This window comes from Carassius gibelio, chromosome A10 (genome assembly GCF_023724105.1).
Source record: "Carassius gibelio isolate Cgi1373 ecotype wild population from Czech Republic chromosome A10, carGib1.2-hapl.c, whole genome shotgun sequence".
Taxonomy (NCBI): Eukaryota; Metazoa; Chordata; class Actinopteri; order Cypriniformes; family Cyprinidae; genus Carassius; species Carassius gibelio.
Genome location: NC_068380.1, coordinates 1,840,603 through 1,858,896, shown reverse-complemented (window position 1 = coordinate 1,858,896; position 18,294 = coordinate 1,840,603). Strand labels below are relative to the sequence as shown.

Genomic DNA, 18,294 nt, shown 5'->3' with positions numbered 1-18,294 from the left:
AATAAAGAAAACTCTTTGAATGAGAAAGTGTCCAAACTTTTGGTCTGTACTTTATATATACCATCCAAAACAATCATCAAAATCAACACAAAAATAGGTCAATGAGCACAAAATGAAAGTTCTAACCTGATCCCTACAGAAAATTTGTGGAGTGAACTAAAGAGCAGACCAACATTTTGGGGTTTAATTATTTTAATAAACTTATTTTTTATGAAAGGGTTAGCTTGAAAAGTGTGTTTGTACCAGTATTTTGTTATCCAATACAGTGTGACAGCAATATATTAAAAAAAAATCAATAAGAAAAAAAAAATTACATTTGCAAAAGGTTTTTATTTGATTCAGGCACAAAAATCTGATGCAAATGATGGAGACAAGTGAAAGAGGATTTTTTCTCCTGTGTGAACTCCAGCAATCTGCTTAAATAAATATCTGATGAAACCTTGTTTCACCGTTGCTATTGCAGATCACTGAGACAGAATGAATACTAACAAACAGTAAGTCCTGAATACAGTCAGTAACTGAGCAAATGTAAGATCACAGACACGAGGCCAAAGAAAACCTCAGTCAACTCATAAAACATTTAAAATTATAAATGATCATCAGCATATTTTGCATGCCAATCAATAATTAAACATGAGACAACAATCAGTGTCAGCGAATCAGTTATATTGGCATGAGATGTGCAGAGCAAACACTGTTGATGTTCATTTTGTAGATCCGCAAGAAACCGACACCATTACTGTACTTCAATGTGTGTGTGTGTGTGTGTGTGTGTAACAGTGCTGACTCTACATCTGGCACTGACATGTGACCTCAAAACTGGACAGCGCTGGGTGGGATGTTGAACATGGAGGGGTCAAACTCTTGGCCTTTAAATGGAGATCCTTCAGCATTCCAGCCCGTCTTCAGCATCTCATGGACTTTCTGAAAAAAACCAAGGAAAACATTTTTCAACACAATATCCAGATAGTTTCTCACGCAAACAAGTGCCACAGCTTTAAAAGGAATTATTCACACAAAATGAAAATTCGATGAGAGTGTATTCACCTTCAGGCCATCTAAGATGTAGATGAGTTTGTTTCTTCATCAGAACAGACTTGGAGAAATGTATGAGAAATGCATTGCATCACTTGCTCAGCAATGGATCATTTGCAGTGAATGGGTGCCGTTGAATGAGAGTCCAAACAGCTGATAAAAACATCACAATAATCCACATGAATCCAGTCCATCAATTAATGTCTTGTGAAGTGAAAAACTGCAGTTTGTAAAAAAAGGATTCAATCATTACAACTTAAGACATGGTTAATTAACTTTACATGGTTAATTATCCATAATGATGCTTCCTCCATTTAAAAAAATGTATATCAAAATCCAGGACTGTTTTTTTGTAAACCATGCTTGATCTGTGCATATTTCTCTCCTGATTCAGACGAGTAAATGTTTTTACATGAGAAATCAATATAATGTGTTGAAGACAAGTGTTTTAACCAGAAGCAATGGTTTTAAGGTAAAAATATCTTGATGGACTTGTTTCTTACAAACTTGCATCTTTTCGCTTCACAAGATATTAACTGATGGAGTGGATTAATTGTGCTCAGCTGTTTGGACTTTTGTTCTGACGGCACCCATTCACTGCAGAGCATCCATTGGTGAGCGAGGGATGTAATGCTACATTTCTCCAAATCTGATCTGATGAAGAAATAAACTCATCCATTTCTCGGAAAGCCTAAGGGTGAGTACATTTTTAGCAGTTTTCATTTCTATATGAACTATTCTAACTATTCCAGAGCAGTAATGAAGCAACATAGAAAATAACAATTTCCACGGTTTGCTCACGATCTCATGGCTCTGTGGTTTCCCCTGGAGTTTCTGGTGGTAGTCAAATGACAGACGGTCCAGAACAGCATGCTCCTCTTCATCTACAGTTGCCATAGAGCGTTCCCGGTTGATCTGGTTCACATCGATCTCAGTCTCGCCCTTCAACACGGCGCTCCACCAAACCTCCCTGATTTTACTGAGAGACAGCTGGAGGAAAAGTCCAAATGACCATCATGACCGTCTACAACTCCTGTATCCAGCTTACACTGCCTCAAATTATTCAAATAATAATAACAATCCCATAGAGTTTCTAAAGACAGAATACAGTGTATACAGGAAACTATTTAATGACAGCAAATAAGATGTAAACAAAACAGGGTTGCTATTGGGTTTCTGCAGGTGTTAAGAAGCCAAATTTAAGACATTTTTAAGATCACTTAATATGAAATATAAAGTGTTGTCTTGCTTTACAGTGCAAATGTCTAAAGATTAATAAATCAAGATGCATTTACCCAACCTGCTAAATGACATGAGATAAGAAGTCTTTTCTGAGAAATTGATCAAATATTTGACCTAAGGGGTATGAAAAATAAACTGCATAAGGAAAATATTATACCCTAGTGACAGATTTTTTATCATTTGAAAAATAAACTCAATAAATATTGTTCAATATCTCAGAAAACCAGATTTTTTTAAAAAAAATCTTGATTTAAGGATGTTTACTCACTGTACTTGGACATTTAATGCACTGACTCATGACCTTTTTAAGGCCTCGATTTGTGTATACAGTAAGGGCGAATTATGACTTTAAGTCCCACAGAAACCATGTAACCAAAACTACTAATTTCAGTAAGTTGCCAAAGCAACATTTCTAATTTTGTTAAGCTTAAATTGAGAGCTGGAAATAAAATGAAAACTGAAATTAAAAAAATGAAATAAAAATGATGACTAATATACATATATATAAATAAATACTAATACAAAATGCTGAAACTGCATTTAAAATTCACAGAGACATTTGAAAACCAAGTACTTATCAACTGACAAGACTGTTAGTGAATTCTGAAACTGAACCTCCATCAAGTAGACGCGAACTCAAAATAGCTAATATTAGGCAGATATATCATTTCGGATGCACCATCCAATAATAATGTGTACCAGAACGCAGCGGCCGGGCTCCAGACTCCACAGGGAATTTTCTGTGTTAATTTTGTGTGTGAATTCGCCCTCCATCAGGACTCTCTGCGATCCTTCCTCGTTCAAGGCCACGCGGACCCTCCCCGACTGCAGATCCACAGACACCTGCACGCAAAGATGGAACGGAAAGCAGACTGTTATCAAATTAGCATTGCAGTAATACTTAACAGAAATGAAGTGAAGATTCTGCCAAACTGTAAGAAAGCAACACTGATCAAATCATATGGCAGCAGGTTATACACACACCTGTCGGCCTTTAACGATATTAGGCTGCACATGCACTCGAACTTCCACATCCGTGTAATCCTGCGACCAGGTGTATTTTTCTCTAACAGCACCATTGTAACTGTCTGCGTTCGACTGAAAGCGGTCTTGTCCGCTGGAAATGTGAAACCAAACTCATTATTAGGTCCAAACATAGCACAAAAGTTTGAGGTTGGTAAGATTTTAAAATGTTTTCCAAAGAAGTCTCTCACAAAGGATGCATTTCTTTGATCAAAAATACAACAAAAACTGAAATAGTCAAAAATGATTACCGTTTTCTATTTGAATATATTTTAAAATATTTATTTCTGTGATACAAAGCAGAATTTTCAGCATCATTACTCCAGTCTTCAGTGTCACATGATCCGTGATCATTCTGATTTGCTGCTGATGAAACATTTCGTACTATTATCAATGTTAAAAACAGCTGTGCTGCCTCATATTTTTGTCAAAACTATGCTTTGTTGTTCTTTAAAACAGAAATTTTTTGTAATTTTTATAATTGTCATTTTTTATCGTACTGACCCCAAACTTTTGAACAGTAGTGTCTTTCCACATTCATGTTTTTTTGAGCAAATGCTCTAAAAGTCATGCATACACATTGGCTTTGTTTGAATCAGAGTTTGATGGCGCTGCGGCTCCTGCTGGTTCAGCGGTGCTGCTCAGAGTCTCTCCGTGTGTCTCTGTGCTCTGTGCTGATGGAGCCAGGACAGCTGTGGGCTCTTCTGTGCTCCTCTTCTCCTCCACAGGAGCTTCAGCCTCCTGTTCTGATCGAACCTCCAGCTCCTGTACTGCAGGAGGAGCGGCTTTCTTCTCCTCTGCCAGCCTCGCTGTCCTCTCTCTGTCCTCCGCTGCAAGATTCTCAAATAACTTAAACGTCTGATGGAAGAAAATGACAGAAAATACACTTACAGTAAATTCAATAGATTCTTATAACAGCAACTATAAAGTTGCGTAATAAAATATACACACACATATACATATATATATATATATATATATATATACACACACACACAGGTACTCAGCCCTCCTTGTGCAAGGTGTCAATGTTCATCTTTTGGACAACTGTCAAGTCAGCAGTCTTCCCCATGATTGTGTAGCCAACAGAACTAGACTGAGAGATCATTTAAAGGCCTTTGCTGGAGTTTTTAGTTAATTAGCTTATTAGAGTGTGGCACCAGATGTCTCTAATATTGAACCTTTTCACAATATTCATATATACATTTGTAATAAACATTTGAAATATATCAGTATGTGTGTAATGAATGAATATACACGTTTCACTTTTTGAATGGAATTAAATAAATCAACTTGATGATATTCTAATTATATGACCAGCACCTGTATGCATGTATGTGTGTGTATATATATATATATATATATAACTTAAATATTTAAATTTCATTTTTTTAATTAATAAGACACTGTCACAGCAATTATAAAGTGGTATAGAATTAATAATATCAATTATTTAAATTACTTATAATAATAATTTAATTAATTATTTTGAACTAGTACCAAGACAGTAGTACCATGGTACTATTTGAAATATGCAAATATCACAGTAGCGTTACATGAATATAATAATCATTCAGTAGCTGTATGTGTGTGTGTGTGTGTGTAATCGGATGGGATAAATGCAGAGCACAAATTGCAGCTGTCACGTGACGTCACTTTCCCCCATGTTTGTCTCAGCTGATGATACTTCTTTCTATCCAGTGAGTTTAACAGATTAAAGCTAAAGTCAGTCAGTACGTTACCTTGAACACCATTTGTTCAGCCACTCCGGGCGGGAAGCCCATGCGGTCCTGTGGGCCGCTGAGGAGGCGGTAGAAGTCCGTCTTTCTGTAGAGGAACCCGAAATAAACCTGCAGGAAATTCTGAATGTTTCCAACATGCTGCAGGATCCCTAACAGCGCGTTATCATACAGCTCGGTCATTTCCACCGGTGAAGACATGGCTGAGCAGGTCAGCGGGATCAAATCTGAGTAAAAAGCGGTTTAATTTCGAGGCTTGTTGTTTGAAAACAAACGTAAAGCAACAGCAGTGCAACAACTGATCCTTTAAGAGCAGCTGCACTTCCTTTTTCTTCTTCTAATGGAGTTTTATGGCGCTTCGCGAGACAACTTTTGGTGCACTACCGCCACCAACCGGCCTGTGAGTATAGGTCTCTGCAGATCAGGGTACTCGGGTAACACGGCAATGTCTCTCCTGTGCAGCAGTTGGCAGTAATGCGCTCTTGACGGCTGAGGGCCGTGTGCAGTTAATGAACAAAAACATGGCGACGTCCTTGGTCAGACAGACAAAATTGCTGTCGGTAAGATTTACTTAGATTTTTTTGCTATTCTAACTAATAACACGTTTCTAATCGAGAGCTTCTTGCATGTTTTATGTTACTGACGTAGAAGCGGTCTTATAGATATATAGATAGCTATTGGCCCTGAATATAACGTGGTATGGAAATCAGGATTTAAGTAAATGTCACTGATCAAATATTCTCTGTTTCCTAGATTGTGAGCAGCCAGTTGAATTCTGCTGCATGTTTCAGGAACATTCACTGCTCTGCAGCTTGTTTGAAGGTATGTGAAATTCAGTGTTTCAATCAGTTTAGATCTTATTTATAAACATTAACGTTACGTTCGTTTTACTCTATTAGTTTAAAATATTGTCATATTCCACCAGCGCTGTATTCGAATTATTAATTGCACGCATGTATTTTCTGTCTCTTTGATTCGTTTTGCAAAATAATGCAGCATATTAGCGCCATTTAACCAAAACACTGAAAACCAACAAACAAAATGAAAAAAAAAGTCAAAACCCCAGAATAAATAAAAGCACATTTCTACATGTATAGCATAAACTGTACAAAAAATATCAATATTACAGTTAAATCTGCGTACAGTATTGCAAAGCTATTATTTAACATCCATTAACATTCATTGCAATATGTCATAGTAGTAGACAAAATCCTATTAAAACAGTGCCTGGACAAATTGAATACCATATGATGGAAGGCCAGAAACTGATTCGAATGCTTACAGTATCAGCAGAATCAGTATTTTTCATCTGCATTTTTAACCCAGACGATCTGTCTCCTCTCTAACAGAACCGTGCAGCTCGTATTCGAGTGGGTAAAGGAGACAAGTCAGTGACTTATGAGCAGGCGTATCACCCTCATCACATCGGCCACAGGAAAGGCTGGCTCTCACAACACACCAGTAAGTCACAATCTTTGTATAAAGATCCGGTTGGATTCCCAACATTACTGATTACTGACACTATAAGGGCTGGTGATCCAGTTACCTGAAGTATCTGTTAACACCCAAATACCATTCCTTAATACACTTCCTCGTCCCGCAGGTAATCTTCAGGGTGAAGATGGAGCGGCGGAGCGTGTAGTAGAGGACGTCTTCATCAGACGCTTCATGTACGGCACGTTTCATGGCTGTTTAGCGGATGAGGTGGTGATCAAACGCAGAGGGAACCTCCTGGTCATCTGTGCAGTGATGATACAGAAACTCTTACCATCGAAATTCTACTTTCTCATTGGTTACACAGAGGAACTGCTCTCACATTTCTACAAATGTCCGGTTAAAATCGAGATGCAGACGGTAGAAGAAAAAGTCGTCTATAAATATCTCTGAGGCCATGTGTTCTGTGTTTAGAAAACTGCTATTAGAGGGAGAAGCTTAAGAAATGTTTTTTTCATTTATTTGGGTAATCATTATTAAAAATATCCACACAATGGTGACTAAAGGGGTCTTAGACTGTGTGTGTTTGTAAAGATAAAAATATTTCTTTATTACTTCATGCCATGATTGGAAATTAATAGAGGTTTGATGCAAATATGAATGTGGTGCTTGGATTAGTCACCGGCTATAAAGAAGAAAATAGGTGATTGATTGAATTAATTGTTTATAATAAAAAATACAATAAGGTAATTCTAATTACAAAAGGGAGAATGCCCCGGAAATAAATCCCAGGGGGTTAATATTGCTCCTTAATGGAAAAGTAAATGTATGACCCTACTTCATGCATTAGGTTTTTGTTGTTAATAAAAAATGTTTTGGTTCCCTCAAAAAGCAGTAAATTATGTATACTGCATTTTTATTTTACATTTATTTGACATTATGTACGTTAGAAACTGACCTGAGGATTAAAATCACTTTATTTAATTCAGTCATCAATAATGGTGTCTATATATTAAGAATATTATAAAAGTTCATTATGCTCAGTTTCTTAATTTAATCAGTCTAGATGACTTTCAATCAGAACCATACATTAAAATAAATACTAGAATCCTTAAGAATGAACAGAATTTGCATTAAGTGGACACTGCAAAGTCTTTTTTTCCCCCATAAATTTATTGATTCTTCAAAATGAAACATTTGTATCATATAAAAGCACAACAATCAAAATTGGCAAATTTCCCTTAAATATCAGACCTTTCCCTTTAAATTTAAAAAAATAAGATCAGAACAGGATTTCCACTGAGGCACGTGAGCATTTGCAGTTATGGATACATAAGGTTCAATTCACAGTATGAAAAATTGAAATAAAACAACCATGCATAACCGAGAATAAAGGTCAAACAGAAAAACGACTCTTAAAATGCTAGGGGTGAATGTTTTGATTCTAGTATATTTTGCAAATCATGACAAGACTTGAATTAAACATTCATTCATCATAAAAGTGCTGAAACAAATAAGGAGTAGGAAGTAAGGCAAGACTGACGACAAGTAACCTTCAGTCGAACTAGTTCAAGCCCTTAGAAACTGTTCATGTAGCTGTATGACAGCATATGAACTAGAATCACGCGGTAGATACATTCACATCTTAAGGAGGGAAGTGTGTGTGACTTCCCAGATAAGAATTCAAGGGAGAGTTCGTGCCAAATATAACATTTCTGTAAATATTTACTCACCCTAATGTCATCAGTTTCATTGTATAGTAGTAATAAGAGTGAGTAAATACTGATAGGAAAGAACTATCTCTTTAAGAATTTCGGTGGAGAGATGTGTGCAAGTCAACACCCTGATAAATCTTCACATTACTAAACTTAGCGTTCACTGCTGGAGCTGGGGTCCGGCCCGCCCTCTGGCACAGTCTTATTTGACGTTTCGACAGCTGTCGCCTGTGCAGGACTCCAGCTTGATCAGCCTTTGGTTCATGATCTGCAGAAGCGCAGGATCGACCTTCTTCACAATGTTCTCCAGCTGATGGGGATCCGACGTCAGGTTGTACACCTCTACGAACGACTGAAGGGGATCACAGGGGAAATTCATTGAGGTTCATCATAAAGTCTGCTCCACAACTGCACACCGGACTGACATGTGCTCACCTCGTTGTCTGCAAACTCGCAGTACTGCAGGTTTGCATCCTTCAGAGTCCTGACGCAGGCGTATGTGTTGTTGAAGGCGTCTTCACATACGCAGTCTGGGAAGCATTCCTAAAAATGCAAATGCATCAATGCCATAGAAAAATTTTTTGGTTCCAAAAGAATCTTTCAGTGATCAGTTTTCTTAGTGTGAGGAACATTTTGATAATCAAAATAACTTTTTTACACTATAAAGAACCTTTTGCACAATTGAAAGATTTCATGGATGTAAAAGGCTCTTCATGTAACCATCAATGGAAAGTATAGAGTATAGTAAATGATTCCTGAAACACTTACAGCTAGTCCAGGGCCGAGTTTAGGGCAGCTGGGATCTTCAGACGAATTACCCTCCCCGGTGTATTCAATCAGAAAGAAGGGCCGTTCGGTGCCGTATCGCAACGATGGTGCCTTCATGAGAATATTAGAAGCGAAAAGACAGAGAGAAGACTTTCTTTCATTGTGACATCAGACAAAACTCATTGATTGGTACAATTCTCATTCATGCAATCTTCTTTATTCTCATTGATGTAATGCAAAAAAGAGAAGGACACAATTTTTCTTCAAAATGAAAATTAGAATGAAGACTAAAATGCAGAAAATATTACCTTCAGAAATCATTCTAATATGCTGATTTGCTGACATTTCTGATTATCATCATAAGTTGGAAAAGCAGTTGTTCTGCTTCATATTTTTTGAAGAAATTGTGATACTTTTTTTAATTCAGGTTTTTTTTTTTGATAAATAGACAATTCAAAACAACAGCATGTGTTAAAAAAATGAAATGTTTTCTGTACATTATAAATGTTTTTTCTGTCACTTTCAATCAATGTAATGCATTCTTGCTTTAAAAAGTATTTATTTCTTTCAAATGTACTGAAGAGTGGAATGGACTGTTTTGCTACTTCGCTACAATGCATATATTAATACTACACTGAGGTAGAAAAATACATCCAAATATGTAAAACGGCATGAAAAAAAAAAGTCTTGAATCATGACACACTCACCATCTGTGGCAGGAAAGACTGTCCATCCATGCTGACGGTGGAGAGATTTACTCCTGCGATGTCCAGGATAGTCATAGAAAGATCTATATTCAGCACTGGAGACTAGAAGACAGGCAAACAGATGTTAGCGATTATTTACAGTCATAGAACAATATATTTAGACATGTTCACTAAATCAGTCCTCTAACCTGAAGTGTTTGTTTAGGTTTGATTCCTGGACCCCGAACCAAGAGAGGGATGCGAATATCAAACTCATAAAGCTGTCTCTTGTCAATAGGCAATGAGAACTGGCCTGAAATTGAACGAAAAATAAGCTGTTATCAATTTAGGCGACAACAGGTCAATCAAACTGTGGAGACAGAGGACACACCGGTGTGATAGCCATGATCAGACGTGTAGAAGATGTATGTGTTGTTCAACTCTTTTATTGAATCCAGTTTATTAATCAGCTGCTCCACCATGTCGTCCACTGACAGAAGTGTCTGCCATCTATCAGAGATATTAAACACACATATCTCAATAGAAAGATTTATTTGATAGAAAGTTGTATGAAATCTGTATTTGTGTACCTCCTGCGGTAAGCGTTATCAAGGTACTCAATGGAGCTGTTTGGCATTGGATTTGCAGGCTGCCGTAGTAACCAATGTTTATCCTAAAATCAGAGAAACAGGATCTAATAAACCACCCTATAATGATAAAAATCCACCATAAAGTTTTTAATAAAGTTGATTAAAAAAAATTATTTATTAATTAATCTACTAAAATCTTTACCCCTATCTCAAATCAAGATAAGGTTTTAACTAGACACTTGCTCTCTTTAATCAATGAAGACCAGACTGATTTTGTTCGTGATCAATCGTTCGCTTACATGAAATGCGAAAGCATTTGATTGCGTACAGTGGACGTACCTATTTGAGGTTTTATGGTGATTTAGTCTGGAAGACAAGCTTCTATTTTGACAAATGGCATGCGTTCTCTTCCCTTTAATCTGAACGGTGGAACTAGACAGGGTTGTCCCCAGTCTTTTTGCTTTGATTCTCGAAACACTGGCAGAGACCATTGGCAACCATGCAAATGTGGTGGGTATTGACAACATATATAATAATAATATGTAAAATTATATATATATATATATATAGAAAAACTCACTGACTGGTATTTTGGCTATTTATTTAACGAAAATTCTAAGAACTAATTTTAAAATATATCATGAATCTAAAAAAACTTCTATGCTTATGTAAAATTTAACAGGTTAATATTAAATTATCGATCAATATATATATATATATATATATATATATATATATATATATATATATATATATATATATATATATATATTTTTTTTTTTTTTTTTTTCTATTTCTTTTTTTATTAGATAAAAAAATAATTTTAATCTAATTATTTTAGATTTGGTTTCTTGAAGTTTCAAATCTTGTGGAAAGCCAACCAAACTCATGGTTTACACCTGCAGTACTTCCTCATAATCTGTCAGATGTCATTAAGGATGAAGCCGAGAGCTGAACCTTTCCAGGCATGTTGAAGCTGCCGTCACGTGGTGCTTTGACGTCGCTGAAGGACTGCTGATACTGAGGGGCGGCCGTCCACGGCGAGTGAGGAGACGGCGGACACAACATCATGAAAAACGGGTGATTGGGGCTCCGCTCCTCCAGGAAATGCAGCGACTGGTTTAACTAGAGAATCAACATACATGTAAAATATATTTTTAAACCTTCAGGCAACCAAACAGCATTCACAAAGCTCCAGATTTAAAGGGCTTATCAATGGAAAAACAACCATTGCGAGTGGGGTTTAATTTAGGACTAGTGTTAATCTGTTTCCGGAACACCTGCCCTCACTTAAATAATAACAGTGCAGCGGTTTGGTGACGCAAGATTGCTTCCAAGGTTTCAGATATCAAGCAGTCCAGTCATGCGTCCCACAGAAACTGCATTACACACTGCTGAGTGGAAAGGCTGACGTGTGGAGGCACATTCTGACATTCAGAGTTACACAGTGGCTTCTCAGTTAGTCATGAGGCGAACAGATTGTTTCTTGTTCTAAAACAGAGATTATAACCACATTGTGTTAACTGATAAATTTCCAATGTAAAACAAGTTTAGCAGGTGATGTAGCAAATTCATTGACTGTCGCACTTAGCATGAAGTTAATGCTTGCAAAAACTGAGTGACTGTTGACGCCCCTAAAAATGAATGATTGATTTAATGTGACATGACACATTAAACGTAAAGTCAAATTTCTTTATTTACTATCCTAATACACATTCCCGAAGTATTAATCAGGGCTACTTATTCAAAATAAAATAAAAACAGAATGCAATGATGTGGACGTTTCAAATTTCAATACTTTATTCAGAATACAACATAGATGACATATCAAATGTTTAAACTGAGTAAATGTATCATTTTAAGGGAAAAATAAGTTGATTTTAAATTTCATGGCATCAACACATCTCAAAAAAGTTGGGACAAGGCCATGTTTACCACTGTGTGGCATCCCCTCTTCTTTTTATAACAGTCTGCAAACATCTGGGGACTGAGGAGACAAGTTGATCAAGTTTAGGAATAGGAATGTTGTTCCATTCTTGCCTAATACAGGCTTATAATTGCTCAACTGGCTTAAGTCTTCTTTGTCACATCTCCCTCTATGATGCACCAAATGTTTTCTATGGGTGAAAGATCTGGACTGCAGACTGGCCATTTCAGTACCCGGATCCTTCTTCTACGCAGCCATGATGTTGTCATTGATGCAGTATGTGGTCTGGGATTGTAATGTTGGAAAAGGCAAGGTCTTCTGAATGGGAGCATATGGTTATACCTTTCAGCATTGATGGTGCCTTTCCGGATGAGTTATCTGTCCATGCCACACGCACTCATGCAACCCCATACCATCAGAGATGCAGGTTTCTGAACTGAACGCTAATAACAACTTGGGTTGTCCTTGTCCTCTTTAGTCCGGATGACATAGTGTCCCAGTTATCCCAAAAGAACTTCAAGTTTTGATTCGTCTGACCACAGAACAGTTTTCCACTTTGCCACAGTCCATTTTAAATGAGCCTTGGCCCAGAGAAAATGCCTGCACTTCTGGATCATGTTTAGATATGGCTTCTTTTTTGACCTATAAAGTTTTAGCCGGCATCGGCGAATGGCACGGTTCATTGTGTTCACTGACAATGTTTTCTGGAAGTATTCCTGAGCTCAAGTAGTGATTTCCATTACAGTAGCATTCCTGTATGTGATGCAGTGTTGTCTAAGGGCCCGAAGATCACAGGCATGCAGGATGGTTTTCTGGACTTGACCCTTACGCACAGAGATCGTTCCAGATTCTTTGAATGATATTATACACTGTAGATGATGATAAATTCAAACTCTTTGAAATTTTTCTCTAAGAAACTCCTTTCTGATATTGCTCAACTATTTTTCGCCGCAACATTGGGAGAATTGGTGATCCTCTGCCCATCTTGATTTCTGAGAGAGTCTGCCACTCTGAGAGGCTCTTTTTATACCCAATCATGTTGCCAAATTGACCTAAAAAGTTGCACATCGGTCCTCCAGCTGTTCCTTATATGTACATTTAATTTTTCCGGCCTCTTATTGATACCTGTCCCAACTTTTTTGGAATGTGTAGCTCTCATGAAATCCAAAATGAACTAATATTTGGTATGACATTTCAAAATGTCTCACTTTCAACATTTGATATGTTATCTATATTCTATTGTGAATAAAATATAAGTTTATGAGATTTGTAAATTATTTAACCCAGAAGTGCATCACATTATGGAAGTAAAATTGGTTACAATTTATATATTTTTTTATGTTGATTCTACACTTAAAAGCATCAAAAACTTACAACTAGGTCTGTGAGATAGTCCTTCTCATAGTTGTCTCCATGCTTTTCCTCTTTTCCATTTACAGACAGTGTGTAATTGTAATATTTAGAGTTTCCCACCTGTGGAGACAAACAAAACCAAAACACTGTTAGATCATACTACAAAATTAAATATTTCGCCTGAAACCATCAGTAAAAGATAAATTAAAATGGTTAAAAACCAGATCTGCTTTTGCAGTGCAGGTTGTAATGAGACCACATCACATGACTCTACTAAACCATGCATTCTGCATGAAATCCTGTCTATAGGTGACTGACATCATCGGATAAGGGAAGTAAAGGATATATTGCAGCACATACAGCTTATCCCTGGTGATCTGAAGGTAAAAGGGAATGCTGCGTCTGTTCATGACTTACCAGTGCGTGCCATTGGTCCCAGCCAGGAGGCACATGAGCCACACCGCCTGCATCTTTACTTCCATACTAAGAACACAGAGAGGGATTCATGAGAGCTGTAAGAGGGAAACAGTGACTGGGAGAATCTCATGAAACCAGTCAAGAACATGCCAGTCATATTTCTCATCTACTTCAAACATGCTATTATATATAAGAAACTATATTTTGTTGATGAAATGAAAGCTATTTTTAGACATTTAAAAAAAGTACCTTTAATCTCCCAATATTTCATTCAAATAATGCAAAAAAATTACAGAAATTACACAAATATATATTATTTAGATTGCAAAATATTTATACATGGTAGCATTTGTTGTACTACTGCTGATTGAAATAAAATTAGTAAAAAAATGATTGTATTATAGTACATTTCTATATAGTACATAATAATCAGAATTTAGGGGATTAAATGTATATGAAAAAATTGATTAGATAGATAGATAGATAGATAGATATAATCGTGTACTTCAGAAATTTGAATCCTTTCCCCAACCCCAAGATTTTTTGCATTGCAACATTATTTTTTTATGACAATTAAGCACATTTTCATCAACTAGTTGTCATTTCTTTAATGCAAATGAATATATAAAATCAGAAAACACACACAAAATTCTATTCTATTCTGTTCTGTTGTATTCTTGAATTTGAAGTAACCAGAACTGGAAAGTAACTGAAAAGGAACATAAACATTAGCACTATTTCAAACTTCTCAAACCTGTTGGGTTAGAACACTTCAGACATTTGAAAGATTGCAAATATTTAAACATTGTACACAAATTTAAAAAATGAACACCATGCAAATAGGTCAGTGATGCATGGAGCACCAGGCGGCTCAAAAGCTGACCTGATTCAGGTATTTCCCGCCATAGAAGGTTTGGTAGCGCAGCTTATTGAGGTAAACCGGAAAGGCAAAAGGCTCGGCCTCCTTCTGCCACGCCGTGCTGCTGCAGTTTCCAGAAATTGAGTTATTTCGGACCAAATGATTGTGTGGATATTTACCAGTGAGGATGCTGCTGCGACTGGGACAGCACAGAGGGGTGGCAGTGAACTAAACACAACAGGAAAGGAGAAACTTGTGATATTTGGTCAGAATCATTCAGGTCTTTGATTTATGGTTGAACACTCACAGCATTGGAGAAAGTTACACCAGCATCACCGATCAGTTCTTTGGTCTTCTTCATGGGCGTCTGTGGAAAAAACAAAACAAAACAAAACAAAACAAAAGAAAAACAATAATGTGATGGATATAGTCATCTGTTTGTCATCTGTAACGACTACAAAGTCATCAGGATGTATGATTTCACACACTGATTTTTGTCTAATGACTTGTTCCTGAAATTGAATCTTAAAACAACAGCTGCTTCAAAAAAATTAAACCGTACAATAAATGCTACCATGTATAAATACTTTTGTTTTGAATTTAAATACACACACACACACACATGCAGAAAATGTATGCAAAATCACCTAGTACAACAAATGCTGCAATGTGTAAATACTTTTGAATTAGAATAATACATTTTTATAAATTTACATTTACATTTAGGACACGCTTTTATCCAAAGTGCCTTACAAATGAGGAAAACAGAAGCAATCAAAACCAACAAAAGAGCAATAATATGAAAGTGCTGTGAAAAAGCAACAGTTAGCCTGATGCAGTACATAGCAATGTAGTTTTTTTTTTTTTATAAATAAAGAAAAACGAAGATAGAATAGAAAAAGAATAGAGAATGCTAGGGTCAGCATGATACATATTTAACATAATTTACTAGATTTTTGCATCAGAATGAGAATTAGGAAATTAAATGTGCTTGATTTTCAGGATAAAATGTAAACAAGAAATCCTATAATAGCCTTCATAGCCTTGCATCAACTATATAATTTCATAAATATGTTCTGTTTGAATTAGAGGTGAAAATATATACATACATAGTACTAGTTTGTGTGTGTGTGTGTGTGTGTGTGTGTGTGTGTGTGTTTGTGTATGGACAATAAAATATCAACATTATGGTGCATCTGAAACCACTGTATTAAGTTGTGCAAACGTGATACTGGTGCAAGAAAATAAAAAAGTATTTGTAGTCTAACTTTGTACACTTACCATTCCCCCCATCTCCACATCCTGGTCGTCGGTGAGAATGAGGATGATGTTGCTCAGTTTGACGCCTTCTGAACACCTGAGCGTACAGGTGAGGAGCGCGACGAGTACACAGGACACGACCCGCGCGCTGGACCTCCACTGACCGACCCGCGCGCTCGCCATGAGACCAACACCAGACCGAACCCGAGGTCTGGAAGCCTGGGAACACAGAGTTAGGCAGCCGTGGGTGGAGAACTGCAGCGCACACGATGAGATGAACTGAGAAAGTTTAAGGAAGTGAGACACTCAGTGTGTCATATGACTGCAGCCTGATCTAACACCTGATGCGTTCACAGAGTCACAGTTCATTATGAAGTAATAACATAAAAAAAAAAGTTTGCTCTTTTTACTTTTTACAACATGTTATGTGTAGTTTTTACTGTTTTAAAATGTTAAATTACTGTTTATAGCTCTGACAATAAAAATCTTCCACAATACATCTTCTTTATATATATATATATATATATATATATATATATATATATATATATATATATATATATATATATATATATATATATATATATAATATTTTTAAAATATGAATTAAAGTATGATTTATATGCTGTACAAAATTACATATATTTCTATCATTTTCATTTATTCACGCATGTACTTAAAATTCAAGAGACATATAGAACAAAAATGACATCTCAAATGAACAAAATAAAAGTTTAACAAACATGACCATGTGCAAAGTCACATCCCCTCCCACTGTGTGTTATTGTTTTACAATCACATATGGCTTTATGCTATTGTAAATGCATTTGAAGATCAAAAAATCTTCCCTTTCTCTCTTTTTATTTTATTTTATTTATTTTATTATATAACTACTGTTACGATATATAATTAAGTTAATATAGCCTAGACAGTAAAAGAAATGCAGCACGTCTGCACCTAGTCGGAACACTTTAAGGGTGCACCAAAGCTTTCTCAACATGTGCATCACTCAAAATAGATCCCCCTGGGTACAATCAGATGAGATAATAGGCCTGTCTGTCGATAGGCGGCGCCTGTGGCCCAAAAAACTGGACTCTCGTTTTAGTCACATTCATATATGAAGATGCCTTACGTTCCCGCAGACGTTTGTTTACTACGCCATTAACGTTTAAATATATTCATTAAACTTTCCTGATACTTTAATTTAATAATTATACTGATAAGCTTAATTTATTTATGGTTATTTTTCCATTAAAAACACGAAGTTAAGAGTTAAAACTGAATACTTATTATCTATTACCCACCATGACTACTAAGAGACAACTTGTGTTCCACAATAATTGATGTTCTATTTACCTATTTTATTTCTGTGACACACACGTGACAGTCTATGGTCTGGTGGAAGAAGTGTTGCCAAGTTGCTAAGAAATTGGGCTACTTGTAGTCAAGAGTTGAAAAAGTGACTTCAATAAAGCAATATTTAGTCCATGGAATTTTAATTTTTACTAGAGGAACCCAGACAAAACAATGTATTTTACCTCCGGAACAGATGCTATGCAATCGCGTTGCAACACCAGAAAACTCTGCATTTGAACATTCAATAGTAATACTTAAACTTATAACAAAACACTTACAATAGCTGATTCGGAAGCTCAAGATTGTTGTAACAAAGTCAGAATTACCTTCTCTTCTAGGTTCACAAAACAGTTGTCCATAAAATGCGTTGCTGTTCTGTTGTAAGTAATCTTAAAGATTACTAAATTTCTAGTTTCAGAAGGCCAAATAAGGTCCTTTTGCCTTCACCTAGATACACACACTATCTCCCTGACATGACTGCTTCAACACTAACTGCATTACTGAAACCACGCCTTCTTTCTTTGCATGAACATTTGGGCGACATTACACAAATATTTCCACATAGTGATGTAGACATGTGGGGGGCGTGGCAGAGTCTTTGATTAAGAAAATATCTTTGGTTTTGAGACTTTAGTCTTCGCCACTTCAGGGATCTTATCTATGTACAATTAGCTTGTAACACTGCAAAGAGAAAGGAAAACTTGAAATCGCATCATGTGACTCCTTTAAAAACCTGGCAAACCTGCGTGGAAGTGCAGAAAATAACACAGGGGGTCTGATCTGATCTACCAAGGACTAAAGGCGAAGGGATTTAGGATCTACTCTGTGGTGGGGTGATGAAGGTTATGTGATTTATGGCAGGCGGAGGATAGAGAAGGGTTTATTCTAGA

At 36.4% G+C, this 18,294-nt stretch overlaps 3 protein-coding genes across 3 annotated transcripts; 1 reads left to right on the top strand and 2 right to left on the bottom strand.

Annotated features, from left to right (window-relative positions):
• Positions 1-310: 310 nt before the first annotated feature.
• On the bottom strand, positions 311-5,240 carry LOC128020788 (nudC domain-containing protein 3). The gene is made up of 6 exons (XM_052607507.1): positions 5,043-5,240; positions 3,878-4,158; positions 3,262-3,394; positions 2,977-3,120; positions 1,837-2,025; positions 311-924 (listed from the first exon to the last, which is right to left on the bottom strand). The coding sequence occupies exons 1-6, from the start codon at positions 5,238-5,240 to the stop codon at positions 814-816; spliced, it is 1,056 nt and encodes a 351-aa protein (XP_052463467.1). The 3' UTR covers positions 311-813.
• Positions 5,241-5,375: 135 nt separating this feature from the next.
• mrps24 (mitochondrial ribosomal protein S24) lies at positions 5,376-7,364 on the top strand. The gene is made up of 4 exons (XM_052607508.1): positions 5,376-5,599; positions 5,793-5,861; positions 6,389-6,500; positions 6,643-7,364. Exons 1-4 carry the CDS (start codon positions 5,549-5,551, stop codon positions 6,924-6,926), a joined length of 516 nt encoding a protein of 171 aa, XP_052463468.1. The 5' UTR covers positions 5,376-5,548; the 3' UTR covers positions 6,927-7,364.
• Positions 7,365-7,625: 261 nt separating this feature from the next.
• Positions 7,626-16,362, bottom strand: LOC128020787 (N-acetylglucosamine-6-sulfatase-like). Its single transcript, XM_052607506.1, has 13 exons — positions 16,070-16,362; positions 15,096-15,155; positions 14,813-15,016; positions 13,930-13,995; positions 13,534-13,632; positions 11,190-11,357; positions 10,233-10,315; positions 10,034-10,152; positions 9,852-9,955; positions 9,664-9,765; positions 8,957-9,067; positions 8,624-8,731; positions 7,626-8,540 (listed from the first exon to the last, which is right to left on the bottom strand). The coding sequence occupies exons 1-13, from the start codon at positions 16,229-16,231 to the stop codon at positions 8,391-8,393; spliced, it is 1,536 nt and encodes a 511-aa protein (XP_052463466.1). The 5' UTR covers positions 16,232-16,362; the 3' UTR covers positions 7,626-8,390.
• Positions 16,363-18,294: the final 1,932 nt, after the last annotated feature.

Excerpts from the sequence above, each read along its gene's own strand:
- mrps24 (XM_052607508.1), top strand. The coding sequence starts at position 5,549 with ATGAACAAAAACATGGCGACGTCCTTGGTCAGACAGACAAAATTGCTG. Across the intron at positions 5,600-5,792 it reads GACAGACAAAATTGCTGTCG|ATTGTGAGCAGCCAGTTGAA; the intron begins GTAAGATTTACT and ends TCTGTTTCCTAG. Across the intron at positions 6,501-6,642 it reads CTGGCTCTCACAACACACCA|GTAATCTTCAGGGTGAAGAT; the intron begins GTAAGTCACAAT and ends CTCGTCCCGCAG.
- LOC128020787 (XM_052607506.1), bottom strand. The coding sequence starts at position 16,231 with ATGGCGAGCGCGCGGGTCGGTCAGTGGAGGTCCAGCGCGCGGGTCGTG. Across the intron at positions 11,358-13,533 it reads ACTATCTCACAGACCTAGTT|TTAAACCAGTCGCTGCATTT; the intron begins GTAAGTTTTTGA and ends TTGATTCTCTAG. Across the intron at positions 9,956-10,033 it reads TGATCATGGCTATCACACCG|GCCAGTTCTCATTGCCTATT; the intron begins GTGTGTCCTCTG and ends GTTCAATTTCAG.
- LOC128020788 (XM_052607507.1), bottom strand. The coding sequence starts at position 5,240 with ATGTCTTCACCGGTGGAAATGACCGAGCTGTATGATAACGCGCTGTTA. Across the intron at positions 2,026-2,976 it reads AGCCCGGCCGCTGCGTTCTG|CTGTCTCTCAGTAAAATCAG; the intron begins GTACACATTATT and ends CTTTTCCTCCAG. Across the intron at positions 925-1,836 it reads AACCACAGAGCCATGAGATC|AAAGTCCATGAGATGCTGAA; the intron begins GTGAGCAAACCG and ends GGTTTTTTTCAG.